We start from the raw sequence: 25,824 nt of genomic DNA, 5'->3' as shown, positions 1-25,824 counted from the left end.
CGCTTGTTTACTCAATTTCTACTGCTGTGAGAAATGATCTGTATGTAAAAACTGCATTTCAGTAGAGAGCCTGATTGACCACTGATAGTGAACAAGCCTTTTTGGAGACTGCTGCCCTGCAGTGGAGAGACGACTTACCAGGGATATTCCTTATGTGGCCCTACAACTGCTGTAGAACTAAATATCCCAGCATGCCTTATTACAAAACTGTTACAGCGTGCAGGCATATGTAGTTTCACAGCAGTTGGAGGGCCACTAGTTTTAAACACCTTCTGTACACTGGGCTGGATTTTATGCATGTGCATGGAGAAAGATAGTGGCAGCTTTGGGATTAGAATGGATCGATCCTTCTTCACCACCCAAACCATCTTACCATAAGAAGTGGTAAGGCTGTGGGAACTAATATAGACCACAAAGTGGGGGATGGTGGACTTGCATCTAGGTTTAAAGGTAAGTGTGAGATATCTGATGACTTTTGGTTTATACAGGTTGAGTATCCCATATCCACATATTCCAAAATATGGATTTTTTTGAGTGAGAATGAGATAGTGAAATCTTTGTTTTTTGATGGTGCAATGTAAACAAACTTTGTTTAATACACAAAGTTATTAAAAATATTGTATTAAATTACCTTCAGGCTGTGTGTATATGGAACATAAATGAATTGTGTGAATGTGCACACACTTTGTTTAATGCACAAAATTATAAAAAAAAATTGGCTAAAATTATCTTCAGGCTGTGTGTATATGAAACATAAATGCATTCTGTGCTTAGATTTAGGTACCATCACCATGATATCTCATTATGGTATGCAATTATTCCAAACTATGGAAAAATCCCATATCCAAAATACCTCTAGTCCCAAGCATTTTGGATAAGGGATACTCAACCTGTATAAGTAACTAATACATCCAAACCTTTCATTTCACAGTTTTTGATGAAAAAAATGTTCCAACTAAAATGATTAGGTCCTTCAGTATGCCTGCTTACCTGAAAAAATCCTGTTGTCTTTGATATCTGCCTTGGCGCCTACCCTTATTGCACCACATTCTGCTATTCCTGACTGTATTGTTCATGTATTTGTCACCATGCCCAAAAAAAGAGACTTCAGTATTCAATTCTTTGCATATACGGTCAGATAAAATGCTTGTTCGACTGGCTGCCGTTTTATTTGACAGCCTGACACCATCAGATAGTGTGGGCACACACGGAGATATCTCACAGCATATGGCTACATGGTATCTGTTACTCCCATGTGAGAGAATTGGGGCAATGTCAGATGGCTGCAGCAGTGCATATACTGTTGACCTGCAACTTAAATACTGCATTGGATGGACTGGCTGGACAATTTGGTAGGTCTGCTTGATTGATAGTGCACATATTATGAGTTATTGGTAAGGCACCTCAAGTGTTTTGCAGAACTGTATATACAACACACATTATAACAATACAGGGTATACAGAACTTAACATCACAGAAAACTAAAACAGATACAGGGTACAATTAGCACCGGGTGTGGTATTGAAAGTTGACAGTAACTAGGTCAACAATGTCTAGGTTAACCACTATTGGTTGACAGTAACTAGGTCGACATGTTCTAGGTCAAAAGGTCGACATGAGTTTTTAATGTTATTGTGGTGTCGTTTTCTTCGTAGAGTGACCGGGAACCCCAATTAGTGCACCGCTTCGCTCGCCATGCTTCGGGCATGGTGCCTTCGCTCTGATACCGCTTCGCTCGGCACAGATTACTGTTCCAATCGTAGTCCATGTGGATCGTTAAGTATGAAAAGGTTAAAAAAAAAAAAAAAAAAATTTGTGAAAAACTCATGTTGACCTAAAGACACTGTCGACTTTCAGTCCGGATCCCATTAGCACCACAGTTGTCAGTACACAATATAGCTGAGATGTCAGGAAGTAATTGGAGTACTAATGGGAGTGGGCAGCCATTGGAAGCGACAAGCAGGAGTAAATGCAGGTATAGACAGTCACTGAGTAGGAGAGAGCTGTAATTGAAGTGCAAGAGAAGAGGGCCCTGTTCTGTTCTGAGGTGTTTACAATCTAGGGCAAGTATGGGGAACCTTTGGCATTCCAACTGTTGTTGAACTACACATCCCAGCATGCCCTGCAACAGGTTTAATATGGCCAAATAGTAAAACTAGCAAGGCATGATGGTATGTGTAGTTCAACACAGCTGGAGGACCAAATGTTCCCCACCCCTGATCTAGGGGAAGAGGGAGACAGACAGGTGACCTGGTGTCAGGAAGTAAGCAAGGCAAAGCTGGCCAAGGCATGAACATGGGAGAGCAGACTCAAGACAGGGTTATGCTGAAGGGTAGGCTTTGATGAACAGGTGAGTTTTCAGTGCCCGTTTGAAACTTTGCAATGTCGGGGAGAGTCTAAAACTATACAATTATCTGATATTAAATGGATCACCCAGATAATGGTATAACGCATGTCCAGCAAGTTTATTTTTTCCCTAACATCCCTATACAAAAGATACATTTTGTATAAATGCCTGTTTATTTGTATCCTACAGATTGCTGTGGGAGGCAGTAACTCAATGATTTGGACAGCTAATTTCCTGAAGCGACTTAGGAGTCTATTCATGAAGCAGTGAAAAGAGTGGAGAAGTTACCCATGGCAACCAATCAGCTGTTTTGTAAAAATAAGATTTTACTCACCGGTAAATCTATTTCTCGTAGTCCGTAGTGGATGCTGGGACTCCGTAAGGACCGTGGGGATTAGCGGCTCCGCAGTAGACTGGGCACAACTAAAGAAAGCTTTAGGACTACCGGGTGTGCACTGGCTCCTCCCACTAAGACCCTCCTCCAGACCTCAGGATACTGTGCCCGGAAGAGCTGACACAATAAGGAAGGATTTTGAATCCCGGGTAAGACTCATACCAGCCACACCAATCACACCGTATAACTCGTGATACTATACCCAGTTAACAGTATGAAATATAACTGAGCCTCTCAACAGATGGCTCAACAATAACCCTTTAGTTAGGCAATAACTATAAACAAGTATTGCAGACAATCTGCACTTGGGATGGGCGCCCAGCATCCACTACAGACTACGAGAAATAGATTTACCGGTGAGTAAAATCTTATTTTCTCTGACGTCCTAAGTGGATGCTGGGACTCCGTAAGGACCATGGGGATTATACCAAAGCTCCCAAACGGGCGGGAGAGTGCGGATGACTCTGCAGCACCGAATGAGCAAACTCTAGGTCCTCCTCAGCCAGGGTATCAAACTTGTAGACTCTTACAAAAATGTTTTAACCCGACCAAGTAACAGCTCGGCAAATTTGTAAAGCCGAGACCCCTCGGGCAGCCGCCCACTTTTCTCGTGGAATGGGCTTTTACAGAATTAGGATGCGGCAGTCCAGCCGCAGAATGTGCAAGTTGAATCGTGCTACAGATCCAGCGAGCAATCGTCTGCTTAGAAGCAGGAGCACCCAGCTTGTTGGGTGCATACAGGAGAAATAGCGAGTCAGTTTTCCTGACTCCAGCTGTCCTGGGAACATATACTTTTCAGGGCCCTGACTACATCCAGTAACTTGGAATCCTCCAAGTCCCAAGTAGCCGCAGGCACCACAATAGGTTGGTTCACATTAAAAAAGTATACCACCTTAGGAAGGAATTGGGAATGAGTCCTCAATTCGGCCTTATCCATATAAAATACAGATAAGGGCTTTTGTATGACAAAGCCGCCAATTCTGATACACGCCTGGCCGACGCCAAGGCCCACAGAATGACCACTTTCCACGTGATGTATTATAGCTCCACGGATTTAAGTGGCTCAACCCAATGCGACTTCAGGAAATCCAACACCACGTTGAGGTGCCACTGGAGGCACAAACGGGGGCTGACTATGCATCACTCCCTTAACAAAAGTCTGAACTTCAGGCAGTGAAGCCAGTTCAATTTTGGAAGAAAATCGATAGAGCCGAAATCTGGACCTTAATGGAACCCAATTTTAGGCCCATAGTCACCTCTGACTGTAGGAAGTGCAGAAATCGACCTAGCTGAAATTTCTCCTTTGGGGCCTTCCTGGCCTCACAGTACGCAACATATTTCCGCCATATGCGGTGATAATGGTTTGCGTTCACTTCTTTCCTAGCTTCAAATAGCGTAGGGATAACTTCCTCCGGAATTCCCTTTTCCTTCAGGATACGGCGTTCAACCGCGATGCCGTCAATGCAGCCGCGGTACGTCTTGGAACAGACAGGCCCCCTGCTGCAGCAGGTCCTGTCTGAGCGGCAGAGGCCATGGGTCCTCTGAGATCATTTCTTGGAGTTCTGGTTACCAAGCTCTTCTTGGCCAACCCGGAACAATGAGTATAGTTCTTACTCTCCTTTTATTATTCTCATTACCCTGGGTAAGAGAGGCAGAGAAGGGAACACATACACCGACTGGTACACCCACGGTGTTACCAGAGCGTCCACAGCTATCGCCTGAGGGTCCTTGACCTGGCGCAATATCTTTGTAACTTTTAGTTGAGGCGGGACGCCATCATGTCCACCTGTAGCCTTTCCCAACAGTGTACAATCATTTGGAAGACTTCTGGATGAAGTCCCCACTCTCCCGGGTGGAGGTTTCTTAGTTGTCCACTCCGGGAATGAACACTGCTGACAGTGCTAACACATGATTTTCCGCACATCGGAGAATCCTTGTGGCTTCTGTCATCGCCATCCTGCTTCTTGTGCCGCCCTGTCGGTTTACATGAGCGACCGCCGTGATGTTGTCTGACTGGATCAGCACCGGCCGGTGTTGAAGCAGGGGTCTAGCCTGACTTAGGGCATTGTAAATGGCCCTCAGTTCCAGAATATTTATGTGTAGGGAAGTCTCCTGACTTTTCCATAGCCTTGGAAGTTCCTTCCCTGTGTGACTGCCCCCCAGCCTCGAAGGCTGGCATCCGTGGTCACCAGAACCCAGTCCTGTATGCCGAATCTGCGGCCCCCTAGAAGATGAGCACTCTGCAGCCACCACAACAGCGACAACCTGACCCTTGGAGACAGGGTTATCCGCCGATGCATCTGAAGATGCGACCCGGACCACTTGTCCAACAGATCCCACTGGAAAATCCTTGCATGGGACCTGGCGAATGGAATTTCTTCGTAAGAAGCTACCATCTTTCCCAGGGCTCGCGTGCATTGATGCACCGACACCTGTATACGTATTAGGAGGTCTCTGTCTAGAGACAACAACTCCTTGGACTTCTCCTCCAGGAGAAACCCTTTTTATCCTGTTCTGTGTCCAGAACCATACCCAGGAACAGTAGACGCGCCGTAGGAACCAGCTGCGACTTTGGAATATTCAGAATCCAGCCGTGCTGTTGTAGCACTTCCCGAGATAGTGCTACTCCGACGAACAACTGCTCCCTGGACCTCGCCTTTATAAGGAGATCGTCCAAGTACGGGATAATTATTTCGGCCATTACCTTGGTAAATACCTCGGTGCCGGGGACAGACCAACGGCAATGTCTGGAATTGGTAATGACAATCCTGTACCACAATATTGAGGTACTCCTGGTGAAGAGGGTAAATAGGGACATGCAGGTAATCATCCTTGATGTCCAGTGATACCATGAAATTCTCCAGGCTTGCAATAATCGCCCTGAGCGATTCCATTTTGAACTTGAACCTTCGTATATAAGTGTTCAAGGCTTTCAATTTTAGAATGGGTCTCACCGAACCGTCTGGTTTCGGTACCACAACATTTTGGAATAGTAACCCCAGCCTTGTTGAAGGAGGGGTACCTTGCTTTCACCTGCTGGAAGTACAGCTTGTGAATTGCCGCCAGTACTACCTTTCTCCGAGGGCAGCCGGCAAGGCTGATGTGAGGTAACGGCGAGGGGGAGTCGCCTCGAACTCCAGCCCGTATCCCTGTGATACTATTTGCAGAACCTAGAGATCCACCTGTGGGCAAGCCCACTGGTCCCTGAAGTTCCCGAGACGCACCCCTACCGCACCTGTCTCCACCTGTGGAGCCCCAGCGTCATGCGGTGGACTCAGAAGAAGCGGGGGAAGATTTTTGATCCTGGGAACTGGCTGCTGGTGCAGCTTTTTTCCTTCTTCCCTTGTCTCTGTGCAGAAAGGAAGCGCCTTTGACCCGCTTGCTTTTCTGAAGCCGAAAGGACTGTACCTGAAAATACGGTGCTTTCTTAGGCTGTGAGGAAACCTGAGGTAAAAAAATTTCTTCCCAGCTGTTGCTGTGGATACGAGGTCCCAGAGACCATCCCCAAACAATTCCTCACCCTTATAAGGCAGAATCTCCATGTGCCTTTTACAGGCAGCATCACCTGTCCACTGCCGTGTTTCTAATACCCTCCTGGCAGAATGGACATTGCATTAATTCTGGATGCCAGCCGGCAAATATTTATTTATTAACAGTTTCTTATATAGCGCAGCAAATTCCGTTGCGCTTTACAATTTGAAATAACAATAACAAACTGGGTGATAACAGTCATAGAGGTAGGAAGGCCCTGCTCGCAAGCTTACAATCTATAGGGAAATAGGCATATGTACACAAGGAAAGGTGCTATCTATTGCATAGATTGAACAGACATGTGAGGATATGTGTGGACTGTGCAGAGTGGATGTAATTTGATAGGAAGGTTTATGAAAGTTATGTGGGCGGTTCAGGAATTTGATACGCTTGCCTAAAGAGGTGAGTTTTGAGGGAACGCTTGAAGGTTTGGAGACTAGAGGAGAGTCTTATTGTGCGTGGTAGGGCATTCCACAGAGTGGGTGCAGCCCAATGAAAGTCCTGCAGTCGTGAGTGGGAGCGAGTAATGAGTGTGGATGAGAGACGCAGGTCTTGTGAAGAGCGAAGAGGTCGGGTTGGGAGATATTTTGTGATAAGCGAAGTGATGTACGTTGGTGTAGTTTGGTTATTGGCCTTGTGTGTGAGTAAAAGTATTTTATATTGAATGCGGTAGAGTACAGGTAACCAATGGAGGGACTGACAGAGTCAGTATCCAAATATCCCTCTGTGCATCCTTTATATATAAGACAACGTCTTAAATATGCTCAATGTTAGCAAATTATTATCCCTGTCTTAGCGTATTAATATTATCTGACAGGGTATCAGACCACGCTGCAGCAGCCCTATTTATGCTGAGGCAATTGCAGGTCTCAGTATATAACCTGAGTGTATAAATACAGACTTCAGGATCGCCTCCTGCTTTTTATCAGCAGGTTCCTTCAAGGTGGCCGTATCCTAAGACGGCAGTGCCACCTTTTGACAAACGTGTGAGCGCCTTATCCACCCTAAGGGATATCTCCCAACGTGACCTATCCTCTGGCGGGAAAGGGTACGCCATCAGTAACTTTTTAGAAATTACCAGTTTCTTATCGGGGGAAACCACGCTTCTTTACACACTTCATTCATTCATCTGATGGGGGAACAAAACACTGGCTGCTTTTTCTCCCCAAAAATAAAACCCCTTTTATGTGGTACTTGGGTTCATGTCAGAAAATGCGTAACACATTTTTCATTGCCGAGATCATGTAACGGATGTTCCTAGTGGATTGTGTATATGTCTCAACCTCGTCGCCACTGGAGTCAGACTCCGTGTCGACATCTGAGGTAACGGGCGTTTTTTTGAGCCCCTGATGGCCTTTAGGACGCCTGGGCAGGCGCGGGCTGAGAAGCCGGCTGTCCCACAGCTGTTATGTCATCCAGCCTTTTATGTAAGGAGTTGACACTGTCGGTTAATACCTTCTACCTATCCATCCACTCTGGTGTCGGCCCCACAGGGGGGCGACATCCCATTTATCGGCCTCTGCTCCGCCTCCACGTAACCTTCCTCATCCAACATGTCGACACAGCCGTACCGACACACCGCACACACACAGGGAATGCTCTGACTGAGGACAGGACCCCACAAAGTCCTTTGGGGAGACAGAGAGAGAGTATGCCAGCACACACCAGAGCGCTATATAATGCAGGGATTAACACTATAACTAAGTGATTTTTCCCCAAATAGCTGCTTGTATACATATATTGCGCCTAAATTTAGTGCCCCCCCCCCTCTCTTTTTAACCCTTTGAGCCTGAAAACTACAGGGGAGAGCCTGGGGAGCTGTCTTCCAGCTGCACTGTGAAGAGAAAATGGCGCCAGTGTGCTGAGGGAGAAGCCCCGCCCCTTTTTCAACTGACTTTCTCCTGCTTTTTCTGGAATACTGGCAGGGGTAATTTTATATCTATATAGCCTCTAGGACTATATATGATGTAGATTTGCCAGCCAAGGTGTCATATATTGCCCTCAGGGCGCCCCCCCCCCCCCCCCCCCCCAGCGCCCTGCACCCATCGGTGACCGGAGTGTGAGGTGTACATGAGGAGCAATGGCACACAGCTGCAGTGCTGTGCGCTACCTTGGTGAAGACCGAAGTCTTTTGCCGCCAATTTTCCGGACTCTTCATGCTTCTGGCTCTGTAAGGGGGACGGCGGCACGGCTCCGGGAACGAACACCAAGGTCTGGTCCTGCGGTCGATCCCTCTGGAGCTAATGGTGTCCAGTAGCCTAAGAAGCCCAAACTACCACCTGTTAGGTAGGTTCGCTTCTTCTCCCCTTAGTCCCTCGCTGCAGTGAGTCTGTTGCCAGCAGATCTCACTGTAAAATAAAAAACCTAAATATACTTTCTTTCTAGGAGCTCAGGAGAGCCCCTAGTGTGCATCCAGCTCAGCCGGGCACAAGAATCTAACTGAGGTCTGGAGGAGGGTCTTAGTGGGAGGAGCCAGTGCACACCAGGTAGTCCTAAAGCTTTCTTTAGTTGTGCCCAGTCTCCTGCGGAGCCGCTAATCCCCATGGTCCTTACGGAGTCCCAGCATCCACTTAGGACGTCAGAGAAATAATATAGTATGCAAATTATAAATGTTCCTTTAATGCTAACTGGTTGCCACTATTGGTCGACATGGTATCTAGGTCAACATGAGTTTTTCACATTTTGAACTTTTTCATACTTCACGATCTATGTGGAGTACAATTGGGAACGGTAACCTGTGAAGTATGGCGAGCGGATACAGTGCACTAATTGGGGTTCCCCGTCCCTATACGACGAAAACGACATAAAAAAAAAAATCAAACAATGTTGACCTTTTTTCATGTCGACCTAGAAACTATGTCGACCTACTTACTGCCAACCATTAGCGGTCGACCTAAATCTAGTCTACCATACTTTAAGAGAGAAGTCCAGGACCAGAGCATGTTGTCCCTCCTGGAGAGGGTCATGTTGGGAGCAGTGACGTGCGGTGATGTCAGGGCCTGGGGAGGCACTGCAGCTAAACAACCCCCCCCCCCCCCCCCCCCCCGAAAAAAGAAAAAAAAAAAGTGCAATCCCCCCGCACCACTAAAACCAGCACCAGGCAGAACCAGCCAGGGGGGATAATGCCATAGCAGGGGAGACACTCAGTGTGGGGTCCCCCTGCCATGCCATTAAACACCCCCCAAACCAGTCAGCCCAGGGCTGGAATTCCTCGGAAAGTGGGGCCCCCAAAAAATCAAAATGGGGTCCCCCTTCCCGAGCAACAACCCCTGGTGGCGGTGGGTGCGGGGTTCATTGTATGTTCTGTTCTTTACAGGTGGCCTACAGATCCCAGCAAGCCTGCCCCAGCATGCTGGCACTTGGAGAACCACAAGTGCCAGCATGCCCGGACATAAAGGGCCCGCTGGCACCTGTAGTCCACCTGCAAAGAATAGTAATATTGTTCTTTACAGGTGGCCTACAGGTCCCAGCAAGCCTGCCCCAGCATGCTGGCACTTGGAGAACCACAAGTGCCAGCATGCCCGGACATAAAGGGCCCGCTGGCACCTGTAAAGAAAATATTTAAAAAAAAACAACACATTCTTTAAAAAATCCTTTATTAAACTGGGTCTTCACTTGGGGGCGGCGGCCATTAAGCTCTTTTGCATGGCCGCCGCCTTCCCTGGGCTTCCGGCGGTTTCACCTGGGAGGGCGCCACCTCCCCAGGGCTTCTGGGGTCTTCCTCCGGCGTCTTCACCTGGTGGGCGGCGGCGGCTAAGCTCTTTTGCATAGCCGCCGCCCATCCAGGACTTTCACGACGTCTTCACCTGGGAGGCGGCGGCCTTTAAGCTCTTTTGCATGGCCGCCACCTTCCCAGGACTTCCAGCATCTTCACCTGGTGGGCGGCGGCTGCTAAGCTCTTTTGCATAGCCGCCGCCCATCCAGGACTTCCACGGCGTCTTCAGTCTTCAGCTCTTCTCCGCTCCTCCTCCGCCGTCGGACTGACAGCCGCTGCCTCGCGCTGACTTATATGTCAGCGAGAGGGGGCGGGGCGATGACGCGGCGAGCCATGATTGGCTCGCGGCGGCCATCTTGAATTTCAAAAATGACGCTGAGGCGCCATTTTTGAAATGGGTACCGCTTCCGCTGCCAAACTCTGCACATGGAGCCTGAAAGCGCGTCTCGCCGCCGCCCGCCTCTCCGCCGCCCGGCCCGCCGCATCCCACACCTCCGCCGCCCGCACCTCCGCAGGTACCGATGCCGCCCCATACAGTGATTGACAGCGGATCCAGTGACGGATCCGCTGGCCAATCACTGTGGCCTCACTCACAGGGACGTGCTTTCATAGGTTGAAAGCACGTCCCTGTAGGAAAGCGGCACCACTAATGGTGCCGCTTTCCCATGTTATTTCAATGGGCTTTTCCAGCCCATTGCTAGGGCCCGCCTGCGCCCGCCCCCAGCTCCCCATACTTTTCCTAATCACTACGGGAGGCACCACGATCGGTGCCTTCCAAAGTGATTTTAACACACATTAATGATAGGTAAAATAATAAAGAAGATACTTATGTGTCATAAGTATCTTCTTTGTATTATTTTACTCATTAATGACAGGGGAGGCACTGCCTCCCCTGACTGCACGTCCCTGGTTGGGAGGAATGTTTCTACACGTTTCTACCAGGCTGCACATTATTGTAAAATGACTTTGCTCCCGCAGTGACACAGTCATGTGATGAATACGTCACTCCGGAAGCGGCGGTGATCGGTTTGTAAACAAGGAAGACGCTGCTATTTTGTCTCTATAGCTGTAGACATTTTAGTGATGTCTGTTGCATTCATACTTATTCACTTTAGAACTCCAGAAACATGGCCGCCTGCCATATACCAGCAATGCGTAAGACTGGAGTCAGAAATAATTTGTATACAAGGCTATGCTTACGGTAATAGGGAAACGCGACCGAAAGACGTCATGACAGTCAGTAGCGTGAAAGTCATGATGGTTGCTTTACCGATTCCCGAGCTTACCGGTGTTGGGCTGTTCAGATGACGCCGGAGGCTGGCTACAAGGCGCAGGGCTATAACGGACGAGTTAGGGACGGGCCGCAGTAGTGGAGAAAGGCGCAATGCAGGCCGGCGGTATGTACTGCTTCCTCCAGCCTATCCCACTGTGCTGCTAACGCCGCTGCATAATAGCAGCAAGCGGCGGCCACACTGGTCCCGTTCCTGTTGCTGGCAGCCACCTGCAAAGGCCAGGGCCTGGCGTCTTCCCAGGGTCTCTCCCACAGTCAGAGCGCGGGGTGTCATGTATCATGGTGATATCCCAGGCCCCCACCAGATCTCACAGTAGGTGTGCAGCATGTGCCCTCTCAGTGCTGGTGTTGTTGTAACTGACATTCCTGGCAGCAGGGTGCACTGTGCCCAGCCACTATGTGCTCCTGGCAGCAGGGTGCGCTGTGCCCTGGCACCATATGCTCCTGGCAGCAGGGTGTGCTGTGCCCTGGTGTACTACGGTATGCTGGCGCTTGGGATACCGGCATGGGTACGAGCGCAAAAGAGCCCCTTGCGGCCACACTATTTATTCTCCCTCCAGGGGTGTTGTGGACACCCCTAGAGGGAAAATAGTTGTCGGTATGCTGGCTGTTGGGCTTCTGGCGCTGGGATCCCGACAGCCGGCATATCAAGTGCCACCCGCTGTGCCCTGGTGTACTACGGTATGCTGGCGCTTGGGATACCGACATGGGTACGAGTGCAAAAGAGCCCCTTGCGGCCACACTTTATTCTCCCTCCAGGGGTGTTGTGGACACCCCTAGAGGGAAAATAGTTGTCGGTATGCTGGCTGTTGGGCTTCTGGCGCTGGGATCCCGACAGCCGGCATATCAAGTGCCACCCGCTGTGCCCTGGCACCATATGCTCCAGGCAGAAGGGTGCGCTTTACCCTGGCACCATGTGATCCTGGCAGCAGAGTGTGCTGTGCCCTGGCACCATATGCTCCCTGCAGCAGGGTGCGCTGTGCCCTGGCACCATGTGCTCCTGGCAGCAGGGTGCGCTGTGTCCTGGCAGCAGAGTGCACTCTTCCCTGGCACCTTATAGGTTAGGGTTCCATTGTGCTTTTACTGTTATCCCAGTGTTCTTTAGTCATTTTTTTATCTGGTACATCAGTTGATTAATAACAATCACTAACTAGGGCTCACTTAAAACAAAATAGTGCATTTCCAGAAATGTCAGTTGTGTATTACACCTGCAAGGTAGCCTCATAATAGATCTACTTCTCATAAAGTAAAGGGATATGACGGGTTGTATCAGAGATAATGTAACATGTATAGATTGCTTTAGCTTACAAAGAGTGCTAATACAACAGCAAGTACACATTTTTGGAAACATGAAAATATGCACCCTGCTCTGTAGATTTTACGGACTGTGGGGATAATTCAGAGTCGATTGTAGCAGCAAACTTGTTAGCAGTTGGGAAAAACCATGTGCAGTGCAGGTGTGGCAGATATAACGTTTGCAGAAAGAGTTAGATTGGGTGGGTTATTTTGTTTCTGTGCAGGGTAAATACTGTCTGCTTTATTTTTACACTGCAATTTAGATTTCAGTTTGAACACACCACACCCAAATCTAACTCTTTGCACATGTTATATCTGCCCCCCTGCAGTGCAGATGGTTTTGCCCAACTGCTAACAAATTTGCTGCTGCGATCAACTCTGAATTAGGCCCTGTAAAAGTCAGTAAGATTAAACATTACTGTCTATTTTCCTCTTTGTGTATATTCTGTCGGAGCAAAGCAAAAAAAAAAAAGTAACTTTGTATCTGGAGTAAACCATGTTGCAATGTACCCTCTGAGTGCTGGTGTTGTAACTACCATTCCTGGCACCATATAGGCTATTGCTCCATTATGCTTTTACTTTTATCCCAGTTTACAGTTTCCTTTAGTTATTTTTTTATTCGGTACATCAGTTGATTAATAACAATCGCTAACTAGGGCTCTTTCCAGAAATGTCAGTAATGTGTATTACACCTGCAAGGGGGATGTAGTTAAAATGCACCCGGAAGGGATCCTGGTGGTCAAAATACAAATGCTGGAATCCCAAACGATTTCATAACTCTGGCGTCAAATTCCAGGTGGAGCTCGGGATCCCGGTGTCAAAATACAGACGCCTGGAATCCTGATCTTTTAGCGGGACTCGCTTGCGTCCTGTCACGGAGGGGGGGGGGGGGAGGTTTGGGTGCAGGGACGGGAAGGTGATGGTTAGGTAACGGGTAGGGAGTCTTAGGTTTACACAGCGGGGAAGGGAGGATTAGGGTTAGTCACTTAGGGGTATATGCAATTCCGGGCGAATTGCGGCACTTTTTAGCCCGTTTTTAAATTCGACACAATTCGACCGTCGAATTCCGGCAGTTGGGTGCCGGAATTCGACATATTCAATAAAAAACGAATTCGACAGTCCCGCTGTCGAACAACGGCCGATTTGACGGATTTTGATTAGATTTTTAAAAATGTTTAAAAAACGGTAAAAAACCCGAAAAAAAATTGCGTGGGGTCCCCCCTCCTAAGCATAACCAGCCTCGGGCTCTTTGAGCCGGTCCTGGTTGCCAAAATACGGGGAAAAAAATTACAGGGGATCCCCCGTATTTTAACAACCAGCACCGGGCTCTACGCCTGGTCCTGGTGCAAAAAATACGGGGGACAAAAAGAGTAGGGGTCCCCTGTATTTTTTGTACCAGCACCGGGCTCCACTAGCTGGACAGATAATGCCACAGCCGGGGGTCACTTTTATACAGCGCCCTGCGGCCGTGGCATTAAATACCCAACTAGTCACCCCTGGCTGGGGTACCCTGGAGGAGTGGGGACCCCTTCAATCAAGGGGTCCCCCCCCCGCCACCCAAGGGCCAGGGGTGAAGCCCGAGGCTGTCCCCCCATCCAAGGGCTGCGGATGGGGGGCTGATAGCCATGTGTAAAAATGTAAGAATATTGTTTTTTGCAGAAGAACTACAAGTCCCAGCAAGCCTCCCCGCAAGCCGGTACTTAGAGAACCACAAATACCAGCATGCGGGGGCAAACGGGCCCGCTGGTACCTGTAGTTCTACTGCAAAAAAAATACCCAAATAAAAACAGGACACAGACACCGTGAAAGTATAACTTTTCTCTAACGTCCTAGTGGATGCTGGGGACTCCGTAAGGACCATGGGGATAGACGGGCTCCGCAGGAGACATTGGCACTTTAAGAAAGAATTTAGGTACTGGTGTGCACTGGCTCCTCCATCTATGCCCCTCCTCCAGACCTCAGTTTGATACGGTGCCCAGACGAGCTGGGTGCTTTTCAGTGAGCTCTCCTGAGTTTGCTGAGAGAAAGTATTTTGTTAGGTTTTTTATTTTCAGGGAGCTCTGCTGGCAACAGACTCCCTGCATCGTGGGACTGAGGGGAGAGAAGCAGCCCTACTCTCTGAAGATAGGTCCTGCTTCTTAGGCTACTGGACACCATTAGCTCCAGAGGGATCGTACGCAGGATCTCACCCTTGCCGTCCGATCCCAGAGCCGCGCTGCCGTCCCCCTCGCAGAGCCGGAAGACAGAAGCCGGGTGAGTATGAGAAGCAAAGAAGACTTCACAGGCGGCAGAAGACTCCGTTCTACACTGAGGTAACGCACAGCACTGCAGCTGCGCGCCATTGCTCCCACACACCTCACATACTCCGGTCACTGTAAGGGTGCAGGGCGCAGGGGGGGGCGCCCTGGGCAGCATTTGGGACCTCTTTTGGCAAAAGTTAAACATATATACAGCTGGGCACTGTATATAGGTATGAGCCCCCGCCAAAAATTGCATATTTAAGCGGGACAGAAGCCCGCCGCCGAGGGGGCGGAGCTTCTTCCTCAGTACTCGCCAGCGCCATTTTTTCTCCACAGCTCCGCTGAGAGGAAGCTCCCCAGGCTCTCCCCTGCAGATACACGGTAGAAGAGGGTAAAAAGAGAGGGGGGGCACATAATTAGGCGCAAAAAAATATATATAAACAGCAGCTACTGGGTTAACATTAAGTTACTGTGTTATTCCTGGGTTTATAGCGCTGGGGTGTGTGCTGGCATACTCTCTCTCTGTCTCTCCTAAGGGCCTCGTGGGGGAACTGTCTTCAAAAAGGGCATTCCCTGTGTGTGTGGTGTGTCGGTACGCTTGTGTCGACATGTCTGATGAGGAAGGCTATGTGGGAGCAAATTAATGTGGTGTCTCCGCCGACGGCGCCGACACCTGATTGGATGGATATGTGGAAGGTTTTAAATGATAATGTTAATTCCTTGCATTAAAGGTTAGAAAAAGCTGAAGCCTCAGGACAGTCAGGGTCCCAACCCGTGCCTGATCCTATGTCGCAGAGGCCGTCAGGGTCTCAGAAGCGCCCACTATCCCAAATTGTCGACACAGATACCGACATGGATTCTGACTCCAGTGTCGATTACGATGATGCAAAGTTACAGCCAAAATTGGCTAAATCCATCCGTTATATGATTATAGCAATTAAGGATGTGTTGCACATCACAAGGAAATCCCTGTCCCTGACAAGAGGGTACATATGTATGGGGAAAAGAAGCCGGAGTTAACCTTTCCCCCCTCACACGAGCTAAATGAGTTATGTGAAAAGGCTTTGGAATCTCCAGATAAAAAACTACAGATTTCCAAAAGGATTCTTCTGGCGTATCCTTTACCGCCAACGGACAGGTTACGCTGGGAATCCTCCCCTAAGGTGGACAAAGCTTTAACACGCTTATCCAAGAAGGTAGCCCTGCCGTCACAGGATACGGCTACCCTCAAAGATGCTGCGGATCGCAAACAGGAGGTTACCCTGAAGTCCATTTATACACGTTCAGGTACCTTACTGAGGCCAGCGATCGCGTCGGCTTGGGTGTGTAGTGCTGTAGCAGCATGGACGGATACCGTGTCTGAGGAAATTGATACCTTAGACAAGGATACTATATTGTTGACCTTGGGGCATATTAAAGACGCTGTCCTATATATGAGAGATGCTCAAAGAGACATTAGTCTACTGGGTTCTAGAATAAATGCTATGTCAATTTCTGCCAGAAGGGTCCTGTGGACTCGGCAATGGACAGGTGATGCCGACTCAAAAAGGCATATGGAGGTTTTACCTTACAAGGGTGAGGAATTGGTTGGGGAGGGTCTCTCAGACCTGGTCTCCACAGCTACTGCTGGAAAGTCAATTTTTTTGCCATATGTTTCCTCACAGTCTAAGAGAGCACCGTATTATCAAATGCAGTCCTTTCGATCACAGAAAAACAAGAAAGTCCGAGGTGCGTCCTTTCTTGCCAGAGGCAGGGGCAGAGGAAAGAAGCTGCACAACACAGCTAGTTCCCAGGAACAGAAGTCCTCCCCGGCCTCTACAAAATCCACCGCATGACGCTGGGGCTCCACAGGCGGAGCTAGGCACGGTGGGGGCACTTCTTCGAAATTTCAGCCACAAGTGGGTTCACTCCCAGTTGGATCCCTGGGCAATAGATATTGTTTCTCAGGGATACAAGCTGGAATTCGAGGAGATGCCCCCTCACCGATACCTGAAATCGGCCCTGCCAGCTTCCCCCCACGAGAGGGAAATAGTGTTAACTGCAATTCACAAATTGTATCTTCAACAGGTGGTGGTCAAGGTTCCCCTCCTTCAACAAGGAAGGGGTTATTTATTATTTGACCATGTTTGTAGTCCCGAAACCGGACGGTTCGGTCAGACCCATATTGAATTTAAAATCCCTGAACATATACCTGAAAAGGTTCAAGTTCAAGATGGAATCGCTGAGGGCGGTCATCGCAAGCCTGGAAGGGGGGGATTTTATGGTGTCTCTGGACATAAAGGATGCATACCTTCATGTCCCCATTTATCCACCTCATCAGGCGTACCTCAGATTTGTGGTACAGGATTGTCATTACCAATTTCAGACGTTGCCGTTTGGTCTCTCCACGGCACCGAGAATATTTACCAAGGTAATGGCGGAAATTATGGTACTCCTGCGGAAGCAAGGAGTCACAATTATCCCATACTTGGACGATCTCCTCATAAAAGCGAGATCAAGAGAGCAGTTGCTGATCAGCGTAGCACTTTCTCTGGAAGTGTTACGGCAACATGGCTGGATTCTAAATGTTCCAAAGTCGCAGTTGGTTCCTACGACTCGTCTGCCTTTCCTGGGCATGATTCTAGACACAGACCAGAAAAGGGTTTATCTCCCGATGGAGAAAGCTCAGGAACTCATGACACCGGTCAGGAACCTATTAAAACCAAAACAGGTGTCAGTGCATCACTGCACTCGTGTCCTGGGAAAGATGGTGGCATCATACGAGGCCATTCCCTTCGGCAGGTTCCATGCGAGGACTTTTCAATGGGACTTACTGGACAAGTGGTCCGGATCACATCTTCAGATGCATCGGTTAATCACCCTATCCCCCAGGGCCAGGGTGTCACTCCTGTGGTGGCTGCAGAGCGCTCACCTTCACGAGGGCCGCAGATTCGGCATTCAGGACTGGGTCCTGGTGACCACGGACGCAAGCCTCCGAGGTTGTTGTGCAGTCACACAGGGAAGAAATTTCCAAGGTCTGTGGTCAAGTCAAGAGACTTGCCTTCACATCAACATCCTGGAACTAAGGGCCATATACAACGCCCTACGTCAAGCGGAGACCCTGCTTCGCGACCTACCGGTTCTGATTCAGTCAGACAACATCACCGCAGTGGCTCATGTAAACCGCCAAGGCGGCACAAGGAGCAGAGTGGCGATGGCGGAAGCCACCAGAATTCTTCGCTGGGCGGAGAATCACGTAAGCGCACTGTCAGCAGTGTTCATCCCGGGAGTGGACAAGTGGGAAGCAGACTTCCTTAGCAGACACGACCTCCACCCGGGAGAGTGGGGACTTCATCAGGAAGTCTTCGCACAGATTACAAGTCGGTGGGAACTGCCACAGGTGGACATGATGGCATCCCGCCTCAACAAAAAGCTACAGAGGTATTGCGCCAGGTCAAGAGACCCTCAGGCGATGGCTGTAGACGCCCTGGTGACACCGTGGGTGTTCGAGTCGGTCTATGTATTTCCTCCTCTTCCTCTCATACCCAAGGTGCTGAGGATAATAAGAAAAAGAGGACTGAGAACAATACTCATTGTTCCAGATTGGCCAGATCTGCAAGAAATGCTCACAGAGGACCCGTGGCCTCTTCCTCTAAGACAGGACTTGTTGCAACAGGGGTCCTGTCTGTTCCAAGACTTACCGCGGCTGCGTTTGACGGCATGGCGGTTGAACGCCGGATCCTAGCAGAGTAAGGCATTCCGGATGAGGTCATTCCTACGCTGATAAAGGCTAGGAAGGACGTGACAGCTCAACATTATCACCGTATATGGCGAAAATATGTTGCTTGGTGTGAGGCCAGGAATGCTCCTACGGAGGAATTCCAGCTGGGCCGTTTCCTTCACTTCCTACAGTCCGAAGTGAATTTGGGCCTAAAATTGGGTTCCATTAAGGTCCAGATTTCGGCCCTATCCATTTTCTTTCAAAAGGAGTTGGCTTCTCTACCTGAAGTTCAGACGTTTGTAAAGGGAGTGCTGCATATTCAGCCCCCTTTTGTGCCTCCAGTGGCACCTTGGGATCTTAACGTGGTGTTGAGTTTCCTGAAATCCCACTGGTTTGAACCACTCAAAACGGTGGAGTTGAAATATCTCACGTGGAAGGTGGTCATGCTATTAGCCTTGGCTTCGGCTAGGCGTGTGTCAGAGTTGGTGGCTTTGTCACATAAAAGCCCCTATCTGGTTTTCCATGCGGATAGAGCAGAATTGCGGACCCGTCCACAATTTCTGCCGAAAGTGGTTTCATCCTTTCATATAAACCAACCTATTGTGGTGCCTGTGGCTACTACTGACTTGGAGGATTCCGAGTTACTTGATGTGGTCAGGGCTTTGTTTTCCTGACCCTAGCCGTTCTGGCTACATAAACCTTCAGAGTCTTTGTTTATCCTGTATGCTTCCAACAAGCTTGGGGCTCCTGCTTCAAAGCAAACTATTGCTCGCTGGATCTGTAACACGATTCAGCAGGCTCATTCTGCGGCTGGATTGCCGCTACCAAAATCAGTTAAGGCCCATTCCACTAGGAATGTGGGCTCTTCTTGGGCGGCTGCCCGAGGGGTCTCGGCATTACAGCTTTGCCGAGCGGCTTCTTGGTCAGGTTCAAACACTTTTGCAAAGTTCTACAAGTTTGATACCCTGGCTGAGGAGGACCTTGTGTTTGCTCAATCGGTGCTGCAGAGTCATCCGCACTCTCCCGCCCATTTGGGAGCTTTGGTATAATCCCCATGGTCCTTACGGAGTCCCAGCATCTTCAAGGACGTTAGAGAAAATAAGATTTTACTTACCGGTAAATCTATTTCTCGTAGTCCGTAGTGGATGCTGGGCGCCCGTCCCAAGTGCGAATACTTGTATATAGTTATTGCTTCAATAAGGGTTAAGTTATGGTTGCACCAGGGTTTGACCTGATGCTCTGTTATTTGTCATACTGTTAACTGGTTGTTATCACGGTGTGATTGGTGTGGCTGGTATGAATCTTGCCCTGGATTACCAAAATCCTTTCCTTGTACTGTCAGCTCTTCTGGGCACAGTTTCTCTAACTGAGGTCTGGAGGAGGGGCATAGAGGGAGGAGCCAGTGCACACCAGAACCTAAATTCTTTCTTAAAGTGCCCATGTCTCCTGCGGAGCCCGTCTATCCCCATGGTCCTTACGGAGTCCCCAGCATCCACTACGGACTACGAGAAATAGATTTACCGGTAAGTAAAATCTTATTTATTACATACATGCCGACACACATACTTACCTATGTTGACACGCCGACTCTGGCCTCGTCTCCAATGTCGACGTCCGGGGTACCTGAAAATAAAATTTCTCTGACGTCCTAGTGGATGCTGGGAACTCCGTAAGGACCATGGGGAATAGCGGCTCCGCAGGAGACTGGGCACAAAAGTAAAGCTTTAGGACTACCTGGTGTGCACTGGCTCCTCCCCCTATGACCCTCCTCCAAGCCTCAGTTAGATTTTTGTGCCCGGCCGAGAAGGGTGCACACTAGGGGCTCTCCTGAGCTTCTTAGTGAAAGTTTAGTTTTAGGTTTTTTATTTTCAGTGAGACCTGCTGGCAACAGGCTCACTGCATCGAGGGACTAAGGGGAGAAGAAGCGAACCTGCCTGCTTGCAGCCAGCTTGGGCTTCTTAGGCTACTGGACACCATTAGCTCCAGAGGGACCGAACACAGGCCCAGCCTCGGAGTCCAGTCCCAGAGCCGCGCCGCCGGCCCCCTTACAGAGCCAGAAGCAAGAAGAGGTCCGGAAAAATCGGCGGCAGAAGACATCAGTCTTCAACAAGGTAGCGCACAGCACTGCAGCTGTGCGCCATTGCTTCTCAGGCACACTTCACACTCCGGTCACTGAGGGTGCAGGGCGCTAGGGGGGGGCGCCCTGAGCAGCAATGTAAAACACCTTGGCTGGCGAAAAAACACCACATATAACCCCCAGGGCTATATGGATGTATTTTAACCCCTGCCAGAATTCACCAAAAAAGCGGGAGAAAAGGCCGCCGAGAAGGGGGCGGAGCCTATCTCCTCAGCACACGGGCGCCATTTTCCATCACAGCTCCGCTGGAAGGACGTCTCCCTGACTCTCCCCTGCAGTCCTGCACTACAGAAAAGGGTAAAAAAGAGAGGGGGGGCACTAATTTGGCGCAGTTTTGATAATAACAGCAGCTATAAAGGGAAAAGCACGTTATATAGTGGTATTCCTGTCTATATATAGCGCTCTGGTGTGTGCTGGCATACTCTCCCTCTGTCTCCCCAAAGGGCTAATGGGGTCCTGTCCTCTATCAGAGCATTCCCTGTGTGTGTGCGGTGTGTCGGTACGATTGTGTCGACATGTTTGAGGAGGAAAATGAGATGGAGGCGGAGCAATTGCCTATTATAGAGTTGTCACCCCCTAGGGAGTCGACACCTGAGTGGATGAGCTTATGGAAGGAATTGCGTGACAATGTCAGCTCTTTACGAAAGACAGTTGACGATATGAGACAGCCGGCTACTCAGCTTGTGCCTGTCCAGGGGTCTCAAACGCCATCAGGGGCTCTAAAACGCCCGTTACCTCAGATGGCAGACACAGACACGGATACTGACTCCAGTGTCGACGATGATGAGACAAATGTAACTTCCAGTAGGGCCACACGTTACATGATTGAGGCAATGAAAAATGTTTTGCATATTTCTGATAATACAAGTACCACTAAAAAGGGTATTGTTTGGTGAGAAAAAACTGCCTGTAGTTTTTCCTGTATCCGAGGAATTAAATGAAGTGTGTGATGAGGCGTGGGTTTCCCCCGATAAAAAACTGATAATTCCTAAAAGGTTATTGGCATCATACCCCTTCCCGCCAGAGGATAGGGCACGTTGGGAAACACCCCCTAGGGTGGATAAAGCGCTCACACGCTTGTCTAAACAGGTGGCACTACCCTCTCCTGATACGGCCGCCCTAAAGGAACCTGCCGACAGAAAGCAGGAGAATATCCTAAAATGTATATACACTCACACGGGTGTTATACTGCGACCGGCAATCGCCTCAGCCTGGATGTGCAGTGCTGGGGTGGCGTGGTCGGATTCCCTGACTGAAAATATTGATACCCTAGATAGGGACAGTATATTACTGACTATAGAGCATTTAAAAGATGCATTTTTATATATGCGTGATGCGCAGAGGGATATTTGCCGACTGGCATCAAGAGTTAGCGCGCTGTCCATTTCTGCAAGAAGAGGGTTATGGACGCAGCAGTGGTCAGGTGATGCGGATTCCAAAAGGCACATGGAAGTATTGCCTTATAAGGGGGAGGAGTTATTTGGGGTAGGTCTATCAGACCTGGTAGCCACGGCAACTGCTGGAAAATCCACATTTTTACCCCAGGTAGCCTCTCAACATAAGAAGACGCCGTATTATCAGGCGCAGTCCTTTCGGCCCCATAAGGGCAAGCGGGCAAAAGGCTCCTCATTTCTGCCCCGTGGCAGAGGGAGAGGAAAAAGGCTGCAGCACACAGCCAGTTCCCAGGAACAGAAGCCCTCTCCCGCCTCCGCAAAGTCCTCAGCATGACGCTGGGGCTTTACAAGCGGACTCAGGCACGGTGGGGGCCCGTCTCAATAAGTTCAGCGCGCAGTGGGCCCACTCGCAAGTGGACCCCTGGATCCTTCAGGTGGTATCTCAGGGGTACAAATTGGAATTCGAGACGTCTCCCCCTCGCCGTTTCCTAAAGTCTGCTTTACCGACGTCTCCCTCAGACAGGGAGGCAGTATTGCAAGCCATTCACAAGCTGTATTCCCAGCAGGTGATAATCAAGGTACCCCTCCTGCAACAGGGAAAAGGGGTATTATTCCACACTGTTTGTGGTACCGAAGCCGGACGGCTCGGTGAGACCAATTTTAAATCTAAAATCCTTGAACACTTACATACAGAGGTTCAAATTCAAGATGGAGTCACTCAGAGCAGTGATTGCAAACCTGGAAGAAGGGGATTATATGGTGTCTCTGGACATCAAAGATGCTTACCTACATGTCCCAATTTACCCTTCTCACCAAGGGTACCTCAGGTTTGTGGTACAGAATTGTCACTATCAGTTTCAGACGCTGCCGTTTGGCTTGTCCACGGCACCCCGGGTCTTTACCAAGGTAATGGCCGAAATGATGATACTCCTTCGAAGGAAGGGAGTTTTAGTTATCCCTTACTTGGACGATCTCCTGATAAGGGCAAGATCCAGGGAACAGTTGGAAGTCGGGGTAGCACTATCTCAGATAGTGTTGCGGCAGCACGGTTGGATTCTCAATATTCCAAAATCGCAGCTGATCCCGACGACACGCCTTCTATTCCCAGGAATGATCCTGGACACAGTCCAGAAAAAGGTTTTTCTCCCGGAGGAGAAAGCCAGGGAGTTATCCGAGCTAGTCAGAAATCTCCTAAAACCAGGCCAAGTCTCAGTGCATCAATGCACAAGGGTCCTGGGGAAAATGGTGGCTTCCTACGAAGCAATCCCATTCGTCAGATTCCACGCAAGAACCTTCCAGTGGGATCTGCTAGACAAATGGTCCGGGTCGCATCTTCAGATGCATCAGCGGATAATCTTGTCACCAAAGACAAGGGTGTCTCTCCTGTGGTGGTTGCAGAGTGCTCATCTTCTAGAGGGCCGCAGATTCGGCATTCAGGACTAGGTCCTGGTGACCACGGATGCCAGCCTGAGAGGCTGGGGAGCAGTCACACAGGGAAGAAATTTCCAGGGCTTGTGGTCAAGCCTGGAGACATCACTTCACATAAATATCCTGGAGCTAAGGGCCATCTACAATGCTCTAAGCCTAGCAAGACCTCTGCTTCAAGGTCAGCCGGTGCTGATCCAGTCAGACAACATCACGGCAGTCGCCCACGTAAAGAACCGTTGGGAAAAACCAAAGGTGGACATGATGGCGTCCCGCCTCAACAAAAAACTAGACAGGTATTGCGCCAGGTCAAAGGACCCTCAGGCAATAGCTGTGGACGCTCTGGTAACACCATGGGTGTACCAGTCAGTGTATGTGTTCCCTCCTCTGCCTCTCATACCCAAGGTACTGAGAATTATAAGACGGAGAGGAGTAAGAACTATACTCGTGGCTCCGGATTGGCCAAGAAGGACTTGGTACCCGGAACTTCAAGAGATGCTCACAGAGGTCCCGTGGCCTCTACCTCTAAGAAGGGACCTGCTCCAGCAGGGACCCTGTCTGTTCCAAGACTTGCCGCGACTGCGTTTGACGGCATGGCGGTTGAACGCCGGATCCTGAAGGAAAAAGGCATTCCGGATAAAGTCATCCCTACCCTGATCAAAGCCAGGAAGGATGTAACCGCACAACATTATCACCGTATTTGGCGTAAATATGTTGCGTGGTGCGAGGCCAGGAAGGCCCCTACAGAGGAATTTCAACTGGGTCGTTTCCTGCATTTCCTGCAAACAGGACTGTCTATGGGCCTAAAATTAGGGTCCATTAAGGTTCAAATTTCGGCCCTGTCGATTTTCTTCCAGAAAGAACTGGCTTCAGTTCCTGAAGTTCAGACGTTTGTCAAGGGGGTACTGCATATACAGCCTCCTTTTGTGCCTCCAGTGGCACCTTGGGATCTCAATGTAGTTTTGGGGTTCCTAAAATCACATTGGTTTGAACCACTCACCACTGTGGACTTAAAATATCTCACATGGAAAGTGGTAATGCTGTTGGCCCTGGCTTCGGCCAGGCGTGTGTCAGAATTGGCGGCTTTATCCTATAAAAGCCCTTACCTAATTTTTCATACGGACAGGGCAGAATTGAGGACTCGTCCTCAATTTCTCCCTAAGGTTGTTTCAGCGTTTCACCTGAACCAGCCTATTGTGGTACCTGCGGCTACTAGGGACTTGGAGGACTCCAAGTTGCTGGATGTAGTCAGGGCCCTGAAAATATATGTTTCCAGGACGGCTGGAGTCAGAAACTCTGACTCGCTGTTTATCCTGTATGCACCCAACATGCTGGGTGCTCCTGCTTCTAAGCAGACTATTGCTCGTTGGATTTGTAGTACAATTCAGCTTGCACATTCTGTGGCAGGCCTGCCACAGCCTAAATCTGTAAAAGCCCATTCCACAAGGAAGGTGGGCTCATCTTGGGCGGCTGCCCGAGGGGTCTCGGCTTTACAACTTTGCCGAGCAGCTACTTGGTCAGGGGCAAACACGTTTGCTAAATTCTACAAATTTGATACCCTGGCTGAGGAGGACCTGGAGTTCTCTCATTCGGTGCTGCAGAGTCATCCGCACTCTCCCGCCCGTTTGGGAGCTTTGGTATAATCCCCATGGTCCTTACGGAGTTCCCAGCATCCACTAGGGCGTCAGAGAAAATAAGAATTTACTTACCGATAATTCTATTTCTCGTAGTCCGTAGTGGATGCTGGGCGCCCATCCCAAGTGCGGATTGTCTGCAATACTTGTACATAGTTGCTGTTACAAAAATCGGGTTTTTGTTGTTGTGAGCCATCTTTTCAGAGGCTCCGCTGTTATCATGCTGTTAACTGGGTTCAGATCACAGGTTGTACGGTGTGATTGGTGTGGCTGGTATGAGTCTTACCCGGGATTCAAAATCCTTCCTTATTGTGTACGCTCGTCCGGGCACAGTATCCTAACTGAGGCTTGGAGGAGGGTCATAGGGGGAGGAGCCAGTGCACACCAGGTAGTCCTAAAGCTTTACTTTTGTGCCCAGTCTCCTGCGGAGCCGCTATTCCCCATGGTCCTTACGGAGTTCCCAGCATCCACTACGGACTACGAGAAATAGAATTATCGGTAAGTAAATTCTTATTTATACTCACCTGATCCAGTGTCCAGTTCTTTTATTTTAATCCACGTACTTGGCAAAACAAAAAAACGCATTTACCCGAACCAGACAGACTGAAATGGGTCCCATGTTTACACATGGGACCCCTTTTCCCCGAATGCAGAGACCCCCTGTGGGTCCCTTCAGCCAATCAGGAAGCGCCACTTCGTGGCACTCTCCTGATTGGCTGT

The 25,824-nt window shown here is 49.4% G+C and overlaps 1 protein-coding gene across 1 annotated transcript in view; it reads left to right on the top strand.

Annotated features, from left to right (window-relative positions):
• The first annotated feature begins 11,187 nt into the window (after positions 1-11,187).
• SECISBP2 (SECIS binding protein 2) overlaps positions 11,188-25,824 on the top strand; it is a 179,113-nt gene continuing 164,476 nt past the window's right edge. The window contains exon 1 of the mRNA XM_063948674.1: positions 11,188-11,384. Coding sequence (XP_063804744.1) covers positions 11,372-11,384 — 13 coding nt within the window. The 5' untranslated portion in view covers positions 11,188-11,371. The remainder of the gene's footprint in view (positions 11,385-25,824) is intronic.

This window comes from Pseudophryne corroboree, chromosome 1, assembly GCF_028390025.1.
Source record: "Pseudophryne corroboree isolate aPseCor3 chromosome 1, aPseCor3.hap2, whole genome shotgun sequence".
Lineage (NCBI taxonomy): Eukaryota > Metazoa > Chordata > Amphibia > Anura > Myobatrachidae > Pseudophryne > Pseudophryne corroboree.
The sequence above is the reverse complement of the archived record's forward strand: the minus strand, read 5'-3'. Positions and strand labels throughout refer to the sequence as shown.